Below are 18,342 nucleotides of genomic sequence, written 5' to 3'. Positions count from 1 at the left end.
GCAGATTCCGTGAAGAATTATGCAAATACTGAGGTATTACGGAGGTGGCATTCACCCCCCCCCCCAAAAAAAAACTTGGATGCTCAGCACTTTGTCCTCAAATATGTGCTTTTCCAAAATGTGCTTTTCCTTTAGTCCTGAAAAAGAAGACGAAAACATGCTTTTAATTTTTTTCTGAGAAAATTTACACGAGGCATTCATTTTGGAGAAGCATTGACATCTGTTGTGTGTTTTGCAATTCTTGCAAAACTGATTTTCCTGGAATCAGATTTGTCAACTTAGAGTAACTGCTCCATTTTTGCTCTGGATGGGGTTGCCAACTTTTCAGCTGATCCCTGTAGCTGGCCCATGAACAGTACAGACATGACCATGTCTCCTCCATGAACATGACCTGCACCCGTGGCCTGGAGGAAAAAGCCATCCCTTAAACAGAGGCTTCCTGCATTGAAATGGGCAGGTGAAGCTTTTCATGACATGGAGGTCAATCGCATCACCTGGTCAATTACATCCCATTGAGCCTCTATTAAAGGGATAGGGTGTTTTTCCTCTCAAGGACAGTTGGCATCTGTACCAATGAAAAGCCTCGCCTATTAATTCCAGTGTGGTGTAGTGATTAAGACAGACCTTGGGCCAGCCACATTATCTCAGCCTAACCTACCTCACAGGATTGTTGTGAGAATAAAATGATGTAAGCTGCTTTGAGCCCCTATTGGGGAGAAAGGCAGGGTATAAATTAGTTAAATAAGCACAAATAAATAACCAATCCCAAGTTGCCTTTAAAGGCAGAAATGCATACTAGTTGGCTGGTTTTTCCTGGCCAGTTGGCAACCCCTGCAAAGCTGGGTCAGCCACCGATGATAAAGTGAGCAATTGGAAGGTGCAAGGTGGTAATGCGCCATATCTGATCATGGTTTGCCAACATAGCAAGTAGTTTGGCCTGCTCACAAGACTTTCAGGTCACAGATGTTATTCCTAAATGGGTACTCAGTTTGTTGACTCCTCGAATGTTGTTGACTCCAATCTCTTCACGGAGCACTAGGAGAACAGTTTGGGAACCTCTGCCCTAAAAGATACCTTCGACATGATTGGCTGGCACTGGTTCTCTTCCCTCTGCTTGGAGCAGGAATTTGTGGGAGAGGTGGGCTTTGCTGTCCAGCAGCCTGAAGCAACCAGGAGAAACTTTCCATAGTGTGCAACAGATGTGAACATGTCTGTGTGTGTGTGTGGGGTGCCCTAAAACACTGACACAGGAAATGGGTTGGGAAAGAGCGTGAGGGCAACCATAACTGCCACGGTGGGGCTGCGTGATCTGCCACTTTGGGAAGCGGAGCAGGCACACTTGACACATGTGCTGACACCATGCAGATGCACTCCTCATCATGGTGTTGTGTCTCAGAGGGGGGGGGAGGGAGCCCATCTTCACCCAGATCCTAAGCAGACAACAGCAGCCGACTTGGAAAGATCCAGGAAAGGCTGGGATGGAGCAGAGACTTCAGATAATAAAAGGAGCTGCCAAGACCCTGCTGTGTCATGCCATGCCCTGTCACTTGGTTGGCACAGCATTGCTGACAGATGGCCATCTAGCCTCTGCTCAAAAACCACCAGGGAAGGAGAGCCCACCACCTCCTGAGGAAGCCTGTTCTAACCAGAGCAGAGTAAAGCAATACCATCGCTTCACATGATTTGGACACTATACTTCTGTTGGTACAGCCCAAGATCACATTTGCATATTGTGCATATAGTTCATATTGATGATATACCCGAACTGAAAACAAACCCAAAATTAGCCGTTTTGGTAATATTCGGGTCTTCGGTAGACCAAATACCAAAACCTAGGAATCTGCCCAAAGTCAGACTAAACCAATGCTCACAAGAATTTTATTCTTCCAACCTACCCCCCTTTTGGCAGTGAAAGTGGCCTATCTCCAGGGCTGGAGATGGCGTGGTGGAGAGAAGGGGCAGCCAGATAAAGATAAGTAAACTTTCCCGAGGCAGTAGTCGCTTGCGCCCCCCCCCCCCTCTGCTCCAACAGCTTGCATAAGCAACCAAGAGATAGCAGTGTTTTGCAGAAAAGGGAAAACACGGAGTAGAATGAAAAACATAGAAGCATATTTATGGAGCATCCATGTGCCTCCCCTCCCTCCCCCAGCTATCAACTTGTGTCCTTCTCCCACCCTGGTTATGACATCTCAGCAGGGAGCTAGCTTATTCAAAGGACACACAATGAAGCTTGGCAGCTGAGGCGGAGACCCGCAGAACAGGCATTTAGGTAACAAGAGCTTAAATCCCTAACCGACAATCCAACAACAAGGATGTCTCCCCTGCCCCAACAGACCACGAGGCCAAGGGGCAAGGGGGAAGAGAGAGAGAGAGGTTTCTCTGAGAATACAAAAGAGTATGGGATGCAGCTCCCAGTCCTCGCATCCCTAGATGTCCCTTCCTCCAGTCCCAATTTACAAACCCCACTTTGCTGCCTTTGCAATTAGTTCCCAATTATTCGTTCCAATTAGCCATTGTTGCCGCTGTGCAATTTTCGAAATGTATTGAAACATTAATTCGTTAACTAAGCGGCAGGCAGCTGTAGGAACATCCCTGAGCATCTCCTCCCACCCCTTCCCTGCACTTCTTCCGAGCAGGAGTTATCCTTCCAGCGGGGAGGGCAGGGAAGAGAGAGAAAAAGTCCCGGAAAGGCCGCCCAGCCTGCAGGCAACAGAAAAGAAACCATCTTGCAGTTTGCTATGTTGCTGTTTTTAGAAAACCCTTGTGAGTCTTAACCATCAATCCTTGAAGGGCATAGAGCATTGCTCAAGTCCCAATAAATTGTATGGGCAAAACACCTCTTTATAAAACCTGTTTTTGTTTTCTTTTTGTTGCTCCCTTCCCCCAGAGAACACAATTCTACATAACAACACTTTCAGTACTTATTATTAACTCCAAAAATCAAAATTCCATTCCCTTTTCACTCTTTACACCTCATCTCCAGGACAGGAGTTGGCATCTTAGCTAGCATATTCAAAAGGAGAAGGAGGGAGAGGGGGGGGATTCTTTTCTCTGGCTGAGCGAGCCTGTTGCTTCAGCCAGACTTCACAGAAATGCAAACAGATTGACAATTAAAAGAAACAAGTTCCTTCAAAAGAAATAAAAATGATTAATTCTTTAGGTTAAAACCTAAGACCATTATTCCACTTAGGAAAAAAAAGGTTTATTTAATTCCCAGTTCCCTTTAGAGATGCCAGCTCTGGGTTGGGAAATATGTGGAGATTTTTGGGGTGGAGCCAGAGGAGGGCAGGGATTTTTTGGGGGGACTTCAATGCCATAGAGTCCATTGCCAAAGCAGCCATTTTCTCCAGGTGAACTGATCTCTGTTGGCTGGAGATCAGTTGTAATAGCAGGACATCTCCAGCTAATACCTGGAGGTTGGGAACCCTAGTTCCCTTACATTTGGTTTTCCCTCCATTTGATTTATTTGCTAAACTGGGCACCGTTCTTATCTTGGGGTAGGGTTGCCAGGACCCTCTTTGCAACCGGCGGGAGGTTTTTGGGGTGGAGACTGAGGAGGGCGGAGTTTGGGGAGGGGAGGGACTTCAATGCCATAGAGTCTAATCGCCAAAGTGGCAATTTTCTCCAGGGGAACTGATCTCTTTCGGCTGGAGATCAGTTGTAATAGCAGGAGATCTCCAGCTAGTACCTGGAGGTTGGCAACCCTATCCTGGGGGGATCATCATGTATGTTCCCCCAGGGGACAACACTGTCCCATACTTTGGCCATTGTTAACCCCAATTAATAGTTTGATCCACGGAATGAAATCCAATTCCCACTTCTGTTTTTTAGCCCATACACACATACCATGGATTAACGTTTTGGAATCCCGGTTTACCCTTTTATCCCGTTTATTATTTTGTTCCAAAACAACAACAATTGCAGTCCTGTGCTATCTTCCAAACTGCCATTTGGTGGCCACCGTCCTTTATTCAAATTGTACTGGGGCCATACAAGAACGCAACAGAGGATTAATTGTGACTGTGTGTTTCTGACCACTCAATCCCCCAAGACTGTCCCAGAAACTGAGTTAGCCACAAAAGTGGAACCCCCTCCCTGCCCCAGGCAACCAGGCAGAGAAGAGACGACTCAGTAGATGCAAAGGAGGTTTAAAGATTTATTATTCAGCTGAATAAGGCTCTAGTCTAGTCCAAAGCAGAAGCATCGACTTTCAGCCCAGCAAAAGATTATAAACTTGCCAAGATGTTAATCATTACAAACGTCCTGTTCTCCTCCTCTTTGAATCACAGTCTCCCCACCTCAGACATACAAAGTCATGTTAAGCCCACATCACATCTTTCCATATGACCCATGGTCAGAAAATGGCGATTCTCCCTTTAGGGTGGGCAATTGACTATGCTAATAGAGTAACGCCTCTTACTCTGGCCTTGGCCAAAGCGATGACCTCATCAACAGGCTAACAGAACAATCGGTGCTTAGGGCAGGGCACGAGGGAGACCGGATACATTTGTGATCTCTTCTCTCCTACAACTGCATCAGAAGTCCGTGAACCCACAGCTCCTGTCACCAATTTCAGAAAGATGCTCTCATTATTTTCATTAACCCTTAACTCAGGCCCACAGTCGGAGGGCTTGGATGTGGATTTGCATGCGGCAGCATCCTAGGAAGGCAACCCTAGGAGAGTAAAGGAGGGTGTAATACAGGGATTGCAATGGTTATGTTTCTAAAGAGGAGTCGGTGAGTGCAGTTGCAGTGAGTTATTCAACTCCACCCGCAGGCTTCTGGTCTGGAAGCAGGGTAATGAAAGATAAACCCAGGATAGGCTGGAACCAGTTTCTATTGACTTCTCTCTAAACAAATCAGCGTGATCCTGGGGAAAGCCTTCTGTTGGATGAAAAGAACCAAGAGGGCTGAGCAAAACCTATAAAGCCCACCCAGGGAAGACTCTGGGAAGCATTCTGCAAACGTCCATCATGGAGGTGCCCTTCAGTGACAAAGAGTATTATGCTGAGCATTTTGACGCCAGAGACTATTTGGAAACGTACTATACCTTCAGCCCGGAGAAAGAGGCAGAAAACGCCCTAGCAACCTTTACTATGAAAAACCTGCACAAGTCTTTTTTTGGGGGTGAGTACAGATTGCTGCTGGGTGCTCTGCAGCTCTTGCAAAATTGACTTCCTCGGGATAAGATTTGCCAGACCGGAGAGACGGCTGCATTTCATTACACACAGGGGGTCGCTGGCTTTTCAGTTGACCTTCTCAGTTGCCATAGGATGTGCAGCAATAAATAGCTTGAATTGAAGCTACTTTTGACAGGCTAAACTTCTCTTAAAGGTACAGCTGCTTCCCCCCCCCCCCCATGGCATTAGGCCACCAATTATCAGGGCTGGCATGAATATTAGGCAAACCTAGGAAATTACCTCGGGTGCCGGAGTGAGGCTGAAAGGATAACTTTTACGGAGGTGGGTGAAGCCCCCTGACTTTAGGATTACCCACTAGTAGGTAATTACTAAGAATTTTCTCTGATATTCCAACTTCATAAGATCAGGCAGAGGGAGACAAAAATGGGTGCTCTAGGAATTTTCCCTTGTAGTCTCTATGATGAATCATCATAGACACAACAGAGGAAATCTAGAGGACCACCATCCCAATAGCTGGGGTGTGGCTAGGGCCCACACAAAGCTAAGATCAGAAGATGACTCCTTGGCCACCTCTGTTCCCTCCTGTCCCTGCACAATTTGTAGGTAGCTTGCCTTCCTTGCTGGTAGCTCTACTACCCTGCTTGCTGGACCCCAATGAAGAAGAAGAAGAAGAAGAAGAAGAAGAGTTGGTTTTGATATGCCAACTTTCTCTAAAAACGTAAGGAAGAATCAAACTGGCTTACAATCACCTTCCCTTCCCCTCCCCACAACAGACACCCTGTGAGGTAGGTGGGGCTGAAAGAGGTCTAAGAGAGCTGGTACCAGCCCAAGGTCACTCAGCTAGCTCCATGTGGAGGAGTGGGGAATCAAACCCGGTTCTCCAGATTAAGAGCCCACTGCTCCAAACCACTGTTCTTGACCACTACACCTCGCTGAGGAAGGTAGGGACTCCGAGCCAGAAGCACCAGGGCAAGGAGTCTGGCTGCCGTCACTGGCACGTGCAGGCTGTAGTCGCCACCAAATGCATGGGTTAATTTGGAGAGAAATGCCAGCTAAGGGTCAAGCCTCACTGGAAGCCTCACCTGCCGACCTGGAAGCTCTTCCCTGGGCTACCTGAGAAGTGTGGATCAGTTGGGGCCACTCAAGAAGCACAGCTAGACAAAAATAAGCTCTATATGGTCTGCTTGTTTGACCAAGTGTGTGATGCAATGCAGGTGGCCTTAAAGGAGACACCCTGATTGACATTGGCAGCGGTCCCACCATCTACCAGTTCCTCTCGGCCTGTGAGTTCTTCCGAGAGATCATTGCCAGCGATTATACCGACCAGAACCGGGAGGAGATGCAGAGGTGGCTGAAGAAGGAGCCGGGAGCTTTCGACTGGAGCCCGGTGGTGAAATATGTCTGCGAGCTGGAGGGGGACAGGTATGTAGGTGTAGGGTTGCCAACCTCCAGGTAGGTCCTGGCGATCTCCCAGAATTAAAACTGGTGTCCGGGTGGCAGAGATCGGTTCCCCTAGAGAAAATGGCTGCTTTGGAAGGTGGACTGTATAGCATTCTCTTGTGTTGAGTCCCTGGTCTCCCCAAATGCTACCCACCCTAGGCTTAGGGTTGCCAACCTCCAGGTGGTGGTTGGAGATCTTCCTCTATTACAACTGATCTCCAGGTGCCAGAGATCAGTTCACCTAGATAAAATGGCCACTTTGGAAGATGGCATTATACCTCATTGAAGTCCCTCCGCTCCCTAAACCCCGCCTTCCCCAGCCTCCACCCCCAAATCTCCAGGTATTTCTCCACCCAGAGCTGGCCACCCTACCTAGGCTCCACCCTTAAATTTCCAGGAATTTCCCAACCTGGAGATGGCAACCCTACTTACCAGCTGTCTAACTTCTTGGTCTTGTCACTCAATTGTCTCTCCTCTCTCTCTTCTAGGATTGCCAGGTCCCCCTTTGCTCCAGTAGGAGGTTTTTGGGGCAGAGCCTGAGGAGGGTGTGGTTTGGGGAGGGGAGGGACTTCAATGCCATAGAGTCCAATTGCCAAAGTGGCCATTTTCTCCAGGTGAACTGATCTCTATCGGCTGGAGATCAGTTGTAGTATTGGGAGCTCTCCAGCTAGTACCTGGAGGTTGGCAACCCTAACTTAAGTCCAGAGGAGGCCTTTACTCCCAAGGAAGCCTTTACCACAGAGGACAGGTATGTACTGATGAACTGGCCTCTGGCACCAGCTGAGCACCAAACACCTGTGTACCACGCTGGGTTTGCTCATGCCCAGGTTATGCTTATCTGCCTGTCATTATTGCCAGGTATCCATATATCTGACATCCATGGGTGCCTCCCGCAGTGTGAACCAAATAAACCACACAACGTGACCATTCACAGCCACAGAATGGGTTTATGCAAACCTAGGTTTGCAGAAAAAAATGTGAAAAGTTTAAAAATACTAAATAAACGATACCCAGACATGTAACTCTCAATCACAGCACATAAGAAAATATTGAGGGGAAAATAGAACTCCACGCAGCATTTTGGGTTGCCATATCAACCAACCCAAAATGGCATCCAAAAACCAGTGCCACAAAAATATGTATGTATTTATTTAGCATACTTCTGTCCCATTTCTCCCCAACTTTTTTTATCCAAGGTCACTGGGAAGAAGCAAGCGTTTAAGGGAGAAGCATAAAGGGAGACTGGAGAGGAGGCGGGAATGGGGGTGGGGAGCCAGCAGGTGTGGTGAGAGGCTGAGAGAGAGAGCAGAGGGTGGGTGGGTGAGGAGAAGGGCAGAAAACAGTGAAGTGGCAACAGAGCCGGGGGGAACTGCAGGTTCGCAAGGTGGGATTTCCCTCCCCCAAAATGCCTTGTAGGTTCACCTGTTGTGATGCTCCTATTTTTAAGCATGCTCTTTTTCTCAACAAATCCATGCTGCAGGTCTTCTTAGTAGTGTCCACCTCACCTTCATTTAAAAAAAATTAATTTCAGCAGATTGAAGGGAGAATTACCATAAATCTCAACTTCAGTGGTACTTGGCACTATGTAAATTAGGCTGTATATATAATCCCGCTCTGGGTGTTTCTTGGTATTGTCAAAGCTTTGGTGAGGAAGATCCGGAAATTATGTGAGATTTAATTAGGGCAGACTGTATGAGTACAGCTCCATAGTGGGGGAATTACAGTCTCCTCCTCTTTTGGATTAGCACAGAAGGATTTGGGAGGTTGTGCTGATGTCAAAGTTAATTTCCTATCAAAGCGCAGAGTAATAAACTCATTAAAAATGAGCAATGTTCATGCCGCATTGGAACAGCAAATATCTTGATAATGTACAGCAGATCTTGTCCCATCGCTCTTGTATCCTCTCCCAGGGAAAAGTGGGCCCAGAAGGAGGAGAAGGTCCGAAGCAGCATCAAGCAAGTCCTGAAATGTGACGTGACCCAGCCCAACCCTTTGGCTCCCATCTCCCTCCCTCCGGCTGACTGCCTGCTCAGTACCTATTGCTTGGAATTGGCTAGCAAAGACCTGCCCGCCTTCCGGTCTGCCTTGAAGAACATCGGCTCGCTCTTAAAGCCCGGAGGACACCTCGTCTTTGCGTCTGCGCTGGAACTCACCTTCTTCATGATAGGCCAGCGCCGATTCGGTTGCCTCTACCTGGAGCAGAAGACTTTAGAGGAAGCCGTGAAGGGAGCTGGCTTTGATATTGAATGGGTGGAGACTACCAAGTTCACCATTCCGTTGCCTTTGATCGATTCTACGGGGGCCTGCTTCGTGGTTGCCCGGAAACACTGAAGCCAGATGAGCGGAGGTTCAGGATGTGGAGAGAGGCAGGGGGTGAAGATTACGGTTTAAATTTTTGTTTTATTGTTAGTACTCACCTCTGTGAGTGGTAAGAAATCTGAGTAGCAGAACTGCCGGCTCTTGCTTTGGAGGAGATCAAGAAGTGGAGGCTTGTGGTGTCTTGATCAAGTATAAAATGGTCATAAAACAACTATAAAATTATCATATATTTGATAGCCCTAGGTGTCCAGATTTTTAAAAATCTTCAAGGGAAGCTAGTCAGAGCAAAGACAGAGGGTTTTTCCTACCCAGGAGAACGCCCAGGTTTGAAGGACTAAATATTTTCAAAACAAAAATTTGTGGTGTTAAAGGAGGGCAAAGACTGGGGAAGGCACTGGCAAACCACCCCGCAAACAAAGTCTGCCTTGGAAACGTCGGGATGTGACATCACCCCATGGGTCAGGAATGACCCGGTGCTTGCACAGGGGACCTTTACCTTTTTTTAAAGGAGGGCAAAAAAGGAGAGCCAGCATGGTGTGGTAGTTAAGAGTGGTAGTTAGGAGTGGTGGACTCTAATCTGGAGAATCAGGTTTGATTCCCCACTCCTCCACATGAGCGGCGGACACTAATCTTGTGAACTGTATTGGGTTTCCCCACTCCTCCTCATGAAGCCAGCTGGGTGACCTTGGACTAGTCACAGTTCTCTTAGAGCTCTCTGAGCCTCACCTACCTCACAGGGTGTCTGTTGTAGGGAAGGGTAGGTGATGGTAAGCCGGTTTGACTCTTATTTAAGTGGTAGAGAAAGTCCGCATATAAAAACCAGCTCTTCTTCTTCAAAACAGTACAACTGATATCTCGCTGTATGAACAACATTGTAGGGAAAAAAGGAGGCGTTTAGGTGGCATAGTGGGTTGTTGTAGCAACCCAAGCAGGTAATGGGGGCGGGGGGGGGGAGGTAGGCCAGAACTGGCAAAGGCTTCCTTTCCCTCTCGCACTCCTGCTTTCCCACCCAACATCTTTTGCTGGGCTGGGAAGAATTCAAAAGGCAGAGAGGTGTGAATAGAGAGGGAGTGGATGTAGGGACACAGTGGGTGGACATGAAGGGCAGAGAAAAGGAGGACAGGCCAGAGAAAAGAGACCCCCCCACACAAGGATCAGGCAACAGGACGGCCAAGGGGGAGGGAGGGAAGGGGGGAGGAACAGTGTTAGAACAAGCAGAGACAAGGCAATCAAGGAAGAAAGGGGGCTACAGGGAAGGAGGGGATTTCCCCCAAAAGTCTGTGTGGATCCCTCAATTGTTAATGGTGTCTCTGCAAGTAGGGCACATGGAGGTGAGCCAACAAAACAGCATATCTGTTACCATACAAATCAAGTAAATATGTCAGACCCCCCCGGAGAACCCCCCCACCCCGAGAAACAACCTTCCTGTTCCTCCTCAAATGCCTCTCTAGGCAAATCCCCTTGAGGGATGGAGCCATTCCCAGTAACCAGGAAAGCAAACCCACAGCAGCGTTCTCATTTGCTCAGAAACGTCATACAGTCTTCACCACAAAATGCTACACAAAACTGGAACATTATTCAAAGCTGAGTATTGACAATGCCGGCTCCATTCTATGTTCCATGTGACATCTTTTGTATATGCATCGAAGGAACCTCTAACGGGACTTCTGGCTGACGGCTCTGGCCGGAGATGTTAGAGGAGCTGAGGCAGTAAATAAGAAGACAACCTCCCTACTTACATCCTTGAAGGAGGAAAAATAAATGTTCTGTTTGGATAGTAAGAGAGCGTGCAGAGTGGTTACAGGAAACATCGGAGGGGGGGGGAAATGGCAAGCATAGGGCAAGTTCTGATTTTAATTTTTATCATTAACGTCATACAGTCTTCACTTCCTTGAAAGGGAAGAAGTTCCCTGGGCAGCAGTGGGGCTGTTTGCTCGGGCTGAGGGAGCGCTTGATGTTTGTAGAGCTTGCCTTTGTAAAAGTGGCTTAATTTACAAGAACGCAGCCGAGGCGTAAGGGGAGGCCTGGTGGCTCTCCTGCAGGGTAGCAGAACTGCTTCCCCATCTAATATCCTCAGAGGTAGGGTTGCCAGGTCATTCTTCGCTACCTTTGAAGATGTGATTAAAGGGATGAAGGCGTAAAAATTATCTACATAAACAGCCAGGGAATTAACCCACATCCAGAAACAATCTGTGGTTCTGGTGTTGGAACAATATTCTTGTGGACCTTTGGTGACAGAGAAAATTGGGGCGCTCTCCCCTCCGAAGCCAAATGGAAATCACAAGTTGATTTAGTAATATAGCCCTCTAGTAATTCTTCTTTCATTTGGAGGAGTGGGGAACTGAGCCCAGTTCTCTAGATTAGAGTCTGTAGCATACATACTTTTGCTGTTTTGGTATCTTGTAATGCAAATTCTTGTTTGAATTCTTTCTTTCTGATGTGTTTTTTGGAGAGGAAGAGAAAGAAAGAAAGAAAGAAAGAAAGAAAGAAAGAAAGAAAGAAAGAAAGAAAGAAAGACTCACTCTTCAGAAGTGCTAGGCAGGAAAATGATCATTTCCCAAAAATACTGGCTTCTCACTGTTGATTTTGACAAGTGGAATGCAGGCTTTTCATGATCCCATTTCTTTCAAGGGAGATATAGCTCCCTCTTTTTTGTTTCCCTCTCTCTTGGGCAAAAGGGCCTCATCATTTTAACACCTTCAACACTTTCCAGTGGAGGAATTGGAGTAAATTGAAGCGATGTGTTTTGCGGAATCGCTTTTGTTGAATACAATTTTTCGATATATCGAATTATCAAAAATAATATGATACCGGACACTATTTTGACTCATAGAACTTTTTTGATATATGCCACCATAGCTGCACGGTTGATATATGCAGCAAAATGGAAGACTGATGAGATACCGGGAAAAAAGGACTGGATAAATAAGATGATGGAATTGATGGAGATGGCGAAACTTACTGCTTATATTAATCAGACTGATGTACAATTTTGGGGGGAGTGGGAGGTGTGGAGAACTTATTGTGAAAAATATTTTTCAATGGGTCATTTTAAAGGATATTCTTTGATTTAATCCCTCACATTTATTTGGTATACTGAAATATTAGGATGATTACAGGTATATTAATTAGATTAAGTAAGATACTTATAAAGTAACTGAGCAGGGGGTTATACTGTTAGCAAAAGTATATACAATTTAATTATGGACAGAAGAGAGTGAAGGGGAAGTCAATTATGTTTTATTATTTCTTAGATTAGAAATTTTTAGAGATTCAACTTTATATTGTTAAGTATTAATGGAAAATGATTTATGATGTATAAAATGAGAAAACAATAAAAATGTTATAAAAAAAGAATTATCGAAAATAACAATAAAATTTTTGAAAAATAGCGGCAAAGTTGCGCTGACAACCCCAGGAGCCACTGATGGAGGAGGGCTTTGGAGATGAGTGGGGCGTGATGGCACGGGGAAGCAAACCCGAGTATGGAGTCTGCACGATCTGTGACTCCGGAATGAGCGAGGATACAATTTTTGATTCGGGCTAAAAGAGGAATGGGAAAATCCAGGTCGGTCTTCTGTCGGAACAGCATCGAGCTACCAAGGAATGGGATATCATGCATATCAAAAAATTAAATCTGGGCTGTTTGCGGGAATAAAGGGAGTTACAGTGACCTTGCATAAATGACCTCTGGCACTCAGAAGTCAGCCACAGCACCCATTCCATTCACTGGAAGGCAATCTAAACATCACATCTGAAAAAATGAACAAATGCGATGGATGGCACTTTAGTTACCCCTACCCTGATGGGACACCGTGATGCAGCTGCCCTTGGAGCTGGTGACCATCCTGCTACCTGACTGGGGAGGTTCAGCTCAACATGGGGAGGGGGACATTGCCATGTTGGGGCCGGCTGGTCAGATACTTGTAGAAGCAGAGAGGAGGAAGGCAGGCACCCCATCTAATGCCCCACCGAGCTGAGACCACCGAGCTGAGATTCTCATTTATTCATAAAAGGTTTTGCATTGGATTTGTCACTCTCTAGATGCACATTTTCCCCATCTGAATTCTCAAAACTCTGCATGGCGGCTCATTGTTGAGTTTTGAGTTTTGAGAATATGGATGGGGGAAAAGTGCATCTAAAGAGTGGCAAATCCAATGCAAAACCTGTGCTTCTAGGGAAGGAGGGGGGAACTGAGCAATCGTAAACAGGAGCAAAGCCAGGCTGGGACAGAGGAGAGGGTTATAAAACAGCATGCCAGGACCCCACCTCCCGGACCTGCCCCTCTGATTGGCTGGCACAGTCCCACCCTACATAGCACAGCTGTTGCATTGGGAGCAGGGTGCTGAGGACAGACAGAGAGCACCTCGCCCGGAACTGTCCAACCTTTTGGGACGGGATTGTTTGCTCTGCTCTTTTAAAATCCCATGTAGTTAAAATTGAGAATGCAGGACTTTAGGGAAGGAGCCTAGAATCGCCACCACTGGTGAGCTGCGGGAGAAAAGCCAGGAAGAACATGAGCATGAGGGGAAAGCCTTTGGTCAGATAATGCGAGCTACTGGGGCAGGTGAGAGAAAAGCGTAGAACCCAGACGGTGAGGAACTTTGCAAGCGTAGAGATATCATGGAGGCGGCCTTTACTGAGAAAGACTCTTATGCTCAGCATTTTGTCCCAAAAGATTACTTGGAGATGTATTATTCCTTTCATCCTGAGGAAGAAGACAAAAATTTCCTTCTAACATTTTGTCTGAAATCTCTCCACAAGACGTTCCTTTTGGGTAAGTTTCGACGGCTTTTGTTTGTTGTAGAGCTCTTGAGCAACCCACTGCCTGGGAATAAAACCCCTCCGATTAGACTCGCTGCTCCAGTTTGTTACGCACGGGGTTGCCAACTTCTCTGCTGACCTCTGTCACGGGTGTCATTAAGAGCCATGTGTTCTGCAGGGTGGCCAACTAGCCTGGAGGAAAACGTCCTGTCCCTTTGATACGTTTGGAAATGGGCAGGTGAAGCTCTTCACGGCATGGAGGTAACCTCAGTCAAATACCGCCTGCCAAAGAGACCGGGTTTGTAACCCATGACTCAAATTGCAGTATTCAAGTTTCCCAAATCCAAGTAATTTAATTTTCATTTTCAAAGAGGGGGGGGAGGGTAGAGGGTGCCAGGGGAGAAACAGAAAAATGTAGGCAAGCCAACAGGGTCGCCAGGCCTGTGCTGGGGATAAGCAGGAGCTTTTGGGAGCAGGGGCAGGGCACGGGGAGAGGGAGGTCTTGGGCAACATGGCAACGTCCCTTCCTGGCAGAGACCTGGATGGGATGCCATCGCATTGAGCAACAATCTGCCCGCTGTCAGCGAGCTTCTGGTAAACTGGGTGGGAGAGAAGGAAAGGGAAGGGGCTGCCAGGCTGAAGGAGAACTCAAAATGGGGGAGATAGAAAGAGGTCGAGGGAGAGGCGACAGGCACTGCTGGGGGAGGGAGAGAGGAAGAGCCAGGGGGACAGACTGAGTGGGGCAGTGAGAGCCACACCCTCAGTCCTTGTTCATTCCTTACTTGTGCTTTTCTAATGCCCTCATGCCAAAGAGCTCAGAGAGACATAGGGTTGCCAACCTCCAGGTACTGGGGAAGAAAATAGACACCACTGTACTATTATCAATCGATGAGGAAACTAGTACAGGAGCGAACCAGTATAATGAAGTGCAAAAAATATATTTATGAGCTACTGTGTCTAACAATTACGCACAAACAATTACACATACATATTAACAAGAAATCTTATACATCAACTGTACATCCCATCTCATGGACGGTAAGACAAGGAATATATCTGAACAAGAGTGCAATGTCTTCTCACTGTATGTACATCAATCTTCTGTATAAGTATCATACAGGTAAATAAATAGTTGTGACACTAATAATAGGTTCAAGGAGGATTTGCTTCAAGGAAGATACGGCCGTTTCAAATTCTTTGGATTCTTCATCAGTCTTTCAAGCATATTCCTCTGTTATTGCACATCCTTAGTAATCAATTTCAAAGTGCTGCATGCATAACAGATCCCACGAAGGGTAACCTTATCAAATGTAACCTCCAGGTACTAGCTGAAGATCTGCTGCTATTGCAACTGATCTCCAGCTGATAAAGATCAGTTCCCCTTGAGAAAATGGCCACTTTGCCCATTGGACTCTATGGCATTGCAGTCCCTCCCCTCCTGCCCCCCTCAGGCTCCACCCCAAAAAGCTCCCGCCGGTAGCGAAGAGGGACCTGGCAACCCTAGAGAAACATCATTTTTACTTTTACAAAATAGGCTCCTTGGAGAAAGGCTATTGTAAAAAGTGTTTTAAAACAGATTAACATATAATTGTTTCATTCTGAAAGCACACAGATTAATTCAGGTTGCATCATAAACAAAAATACTATTGGAAAGGTTTTAGCTCAAATTATACTTCAAACTGTGCCTATACAGAACATTACCTAGTGTCCAACAAATGTTTAAATCTCTGTTTTTGTTTACATTTTTTAGATATATATATGTGCAAAGCACCCCGCTGGCTTCTTGTCTCTTTCCTCTCCCGAGCCGTTGCCCCTTCAAAATTCCATTGTATCCCCCCTCCAATTCTTCTGTTACTTTTTAATATACCAAGTCCACTCTTATCTTCTGATTCTATGGCAACCAATTCAGGAAAACAAGATGTTGTCAGGCACAAAAGGGCACTTGCAGTCCATGCCATCGATCAAGACCACAACTGCCTCAGACACCCACCCATGTTTCTCATACCTTTGCAAGGCAGAAGAGACTATCACAGCAATAGCCAGAGCGAAGGCCATCAGGCTGATGGGCAGGGTTGCCAGGTCCCTCTTCGCCACCAGCAGGAAGTTTTGGGGGCAGAGCCTGAGGGTGGGGTTTGGGGAAGGGAGGGACTTCAATGCCATAGAGTCTGATTGCCAAAGCCCCCATTTTCTCCAGGTGAACTGGAGAAAATGGAGGTCTCCAGCTAGTACCTGGAAGTTGGCAACCCTAGCCTTGACTGGAGACCTTATCTGCTGACCTGGAAACTCTTCCTGGACTACCAGAGAAATGTGGATCAGTTGGAGTCACTGAAGAAGCATAGCCGAGCAAAAAGGTTTGTAGGGTCAGCTTGTTTGACTAAATGTTTGATTCAATGCAGGTGGCCTTAAAGGAGACACCCTGATCGACATTGGCAGCGGCCCCACCATCCACCAGTTCCTCTCGGCCTGCGAGTGCTTCCGAGAGATCATCGCCACCGATTATACCGACCAGAACCGGGAGGAGATGCAGCGGTGGCTGAAGAAAGAGCCGGGAGCTTTCGACTGGAGCCCGGTGGTGAAATATGTCTGCGAGCTGGAGGGGGACAGGTATGTAGGTGTAGGGTTGCCAACCTCTAGGTAGGACCTGGAGATGTCCCAGAATTAAACTGGTGTCCAGGTGGCAGAGATCGGTTCCCCTAGAGAAAATGGCTGCTTTGGAAGGTGGACTGTATAGCATTCTCTTGTGTTGAGTCCCTGGCCTCCCCAACTGCTACCCACCCTAGGCTTAGGGTTGGCAACCTCCAGGTGGTGGTTGAAGATCTTCCGCTATTGCAACTGATCTCTCAGTGATAGATACCAGTTCACCTAGATAAAATGCCCGCTTTGGAAGGTGGACTCTGTAGGGTTGCCAACCTCTCTCTCTTCCCCTTTCTCTGGCCTTTTATCCTCTTTCCTCCTGCTGTCCCTACTCCCGGGCTCCCTTGGCCTGCACTTGAGTCCAGAGGAGGCTTCTACTGCTAAGGAAGCCTGTACCGCAGAGGAGGCTCACACTGGCAGCTTTTGACCTTGCCTGGGCTTTAGGTGTCTTTGGGGCCTTCTGCTACCTCCCCCTCCTCCACTTAGCGAACGTGCAGCCCCTTCTGGGGGTGATCCGAGGATCACGTCTTAGAGTTGCCGGCAGGAGACTTACTGGGGGAGGAGCAATGGCGCTTGCAAAGAAATGACGTCACTTTTCTGTGACTGAAAGGGATGCCATCTCATTGCCAGTCCTGGCAACTGCCTCCTTTTAGGGTTGCCAACCTCCAGGTACTAGCTGGAGATCTCCTGCTATAATAACTGATCTCCAGCCGATAGAGATCAGTTCACAAAGAGAAAATGGCTGCTTTGGCCATTGGACTCTATAGCATTGAAGTCCCTCCCCTCTCAAACTCGCTCTCCTCAGGACCTCCCGCCGGTGGCAAAGAGGGACCTGGCAACCCTAGCCTGAGACCCTAGAGAGCTGCTGCCTGTCAGAAGAGACAGTAACGGCCTTGATTGACCAATGGTTCGATTAGCTGTGTACATGATTACATCCCCCCCTTCTGTTTCTGTGGTCCACTCAGCAGAAGCTGGATAATTTATTGAAGGGCCAACAATGACACATGTAAGGTGGGAGGTGGGTAGAGAACCAGGAAGGAGAAATCTTCATCCTCCTTGGTGGTCATCTACTGCCTTGAAATCAAACTTCATGTTGCAAAGTGTATTCAGAATCTGAACATTTCCAGAAAGGAAAAAGAGAACATCTCCTCTTGTTTTATTTTTGTGACCCATTTAGCAGAAATCCAATAAGGTATCCAGTCAGGTAATCTCAGGAGGCGATATGGCACTAACATGGTTTTAAGCAAGCTGGGAAAGTTAGGGCTGGGGTGCAGAAGTGCTAGGTTTGAAACTCTGAATGGGGTTCAAGTTGCATGCTGGCATGTGATGTCCATGAATGTGTGAACTAGCCTTTGAAGGGAGGGACATCTAATGGAGGTTTGGGGCAGAGGACTTGTCCCATCCATCTTTTATTCTATTCCAGGGAAAAATGGGCCCAAAAGGAGGAGAAGGTCCGAAGAACCATCAAGCAAGTCCTGAAGTGTGACGTGACGGGGCTCAACCCTTTGGCCCCACTTTCCCTCCCTCCGGCAGACTGCCTGCTCTCCACCTTGTGCCTTGAAGGGGCTTGCAAAGACCTGCCCTCCTTCCGCGCTGCCTTGAAGAACATCAGCTCCCTCGTAAAACCCGGAGGGCATTTAGTCTTATTCACCATCCTGGAAGAAACTTTCTACATGGTTGGCCAGCGCCAGTTCTCTTGCCTCTACTTGGATCAGAAATCTGTAGAGGAAGCAGTGAAAGAGGCTGGCTTTGATATTAAGTGGCTGGAAGCGAACACGTTTGGCTGTCCAGAGACTTTGTATGATGCTAAGGGGTTGTGTGTGCTGGTTGCCCGGAAACACTGAAGCTGGACTAGTAAATGGCCAGAATAGCTAGGTTTGCAACTCTTTGGGGTGAAATTCCTGGGGACTTGGGGATGGAGCCTAAGGAGGACAGGTTTTGGAATCTCAGCAGGGTATAAAAAGGAGCCATTTCCTCCACAGGAACTGATCTCTATAGTCTGGAGATCAGTCATCGTTCCAGGAGATCTTGAAGCTCCACCTGG

The 18,342-nt window shown here is 47.2% G+C and overlaps 2 protein-coding genes across 2 annotated transcripts; both read left to right on the top strand.

Annotated features, from left to right (window-relative positions):
* The first annotated feature begins 4,973 nt into the window (after positions 1-4,973).
* On the top strand, positions 4,974-8,912 carry LOC130487022 (nicotinamide N-methyltransferase-like). The gene is made up of 3 exons (XM_056860386.1): positions 4,974-5,127; positions 6,356-6,563; positions 8,492-8,912. Exons 1-3 carry the CDS (start codon positions 4,974-4,976, stop codon positions 8,910-8,912), a joined length of 783 nt encoding a protein of 260 aa, XP_056716364.1.
* A 4,611-nt stretch (positions 8,913-13,523) lies between these two features.
* LOC130487021 (nicotinamide N-methyltransferase-like) lies at positions 13,524-18,142 on the top strand. The gene is made up of 3 exons (XM_056860385.1): positions 13,524-13,677; positions 16,061-16,268; positions 17,722-18,142. The coding sequence occupies exons 1-3, from the start codon at positions 13,524-13,526 to the stop codon at positions 18,140-18,142; spliced, it is 783 nt and encodes a 260-aa protein (XP_056716363.1).
* Positions 18,143-18,342: the final 200 nt, after the last annotated feature.

Source organism: Euleptes europaea, chromosome 14 (genome assembly GCF_029931775.1).
Source record: "Euleptes europaea isolate rEulEur1 chromosome 14, rEulEur1.hap1, whole genome shotgun sequence".
Lineage (NCBI taxonomy): Eukaryota > Metazoa > Chordata > Lepidosauria > Squamata > Sphaerodactylidae > Euleptes > Euleptes europaea.
Note: the sequence above shows the minus strand (reverse complement) of the source record. Positions and strands in the feature narration are given on the sequence as shown.

What these genes read in the sequence shown, in the direction of transcription:
- LOC130487022 (XM_056860386.1), top strand. Translation starts at nt 4,974, where the DNA reads ATGGAGGTGCCCTTCAGTGACAAAGAGTATTATGCTGAGCATTTTGAC. An exon ending in GCACAAGTCTTTTTTTGGGG is followed by an intron (nt 5,128 to 6,355) that starts GTGAGTACAGAT and finishes GATGCAATGCAG; the next exon opens with GTGGCCTTAAAGGAGACACC. An exon ending in TGCGAGCTGGAGGGGGACAG is followed by an intron (nt 6,564 to 8,491) that starts GTATGTAGGTGT and finishes ATCCTCTCCCAG; the next exon opens with GGAAAAGTGGGCCCAGAAGG.
- LOC130487021 (XM_056860385.1), top strand. Translation starts at nt 13,524, where the DNA reads ATGGAGGCGGCCTTTACTGAGAAAGACTCTTATGCTCAGCATTTTGTC. An exon ending in CCACAAGACGTTCCTTTTGG is followed by an intron (nt 13,678 to 16,060) that starts GTAAGTTTCGAC and finishes GATTCAATGCAG; the next exon opens with GTGGCCTTAAAGGAGACACC. An exon ending in TGCGAGCTGGAGGGGGACAG is followed by an intron (nt 16,269 to 17,721) that starts GTATGTAGGTGT and finishes ATTCTATTCCAG; the next exon opens with GGAAAAATGGGCCCAAAAGG.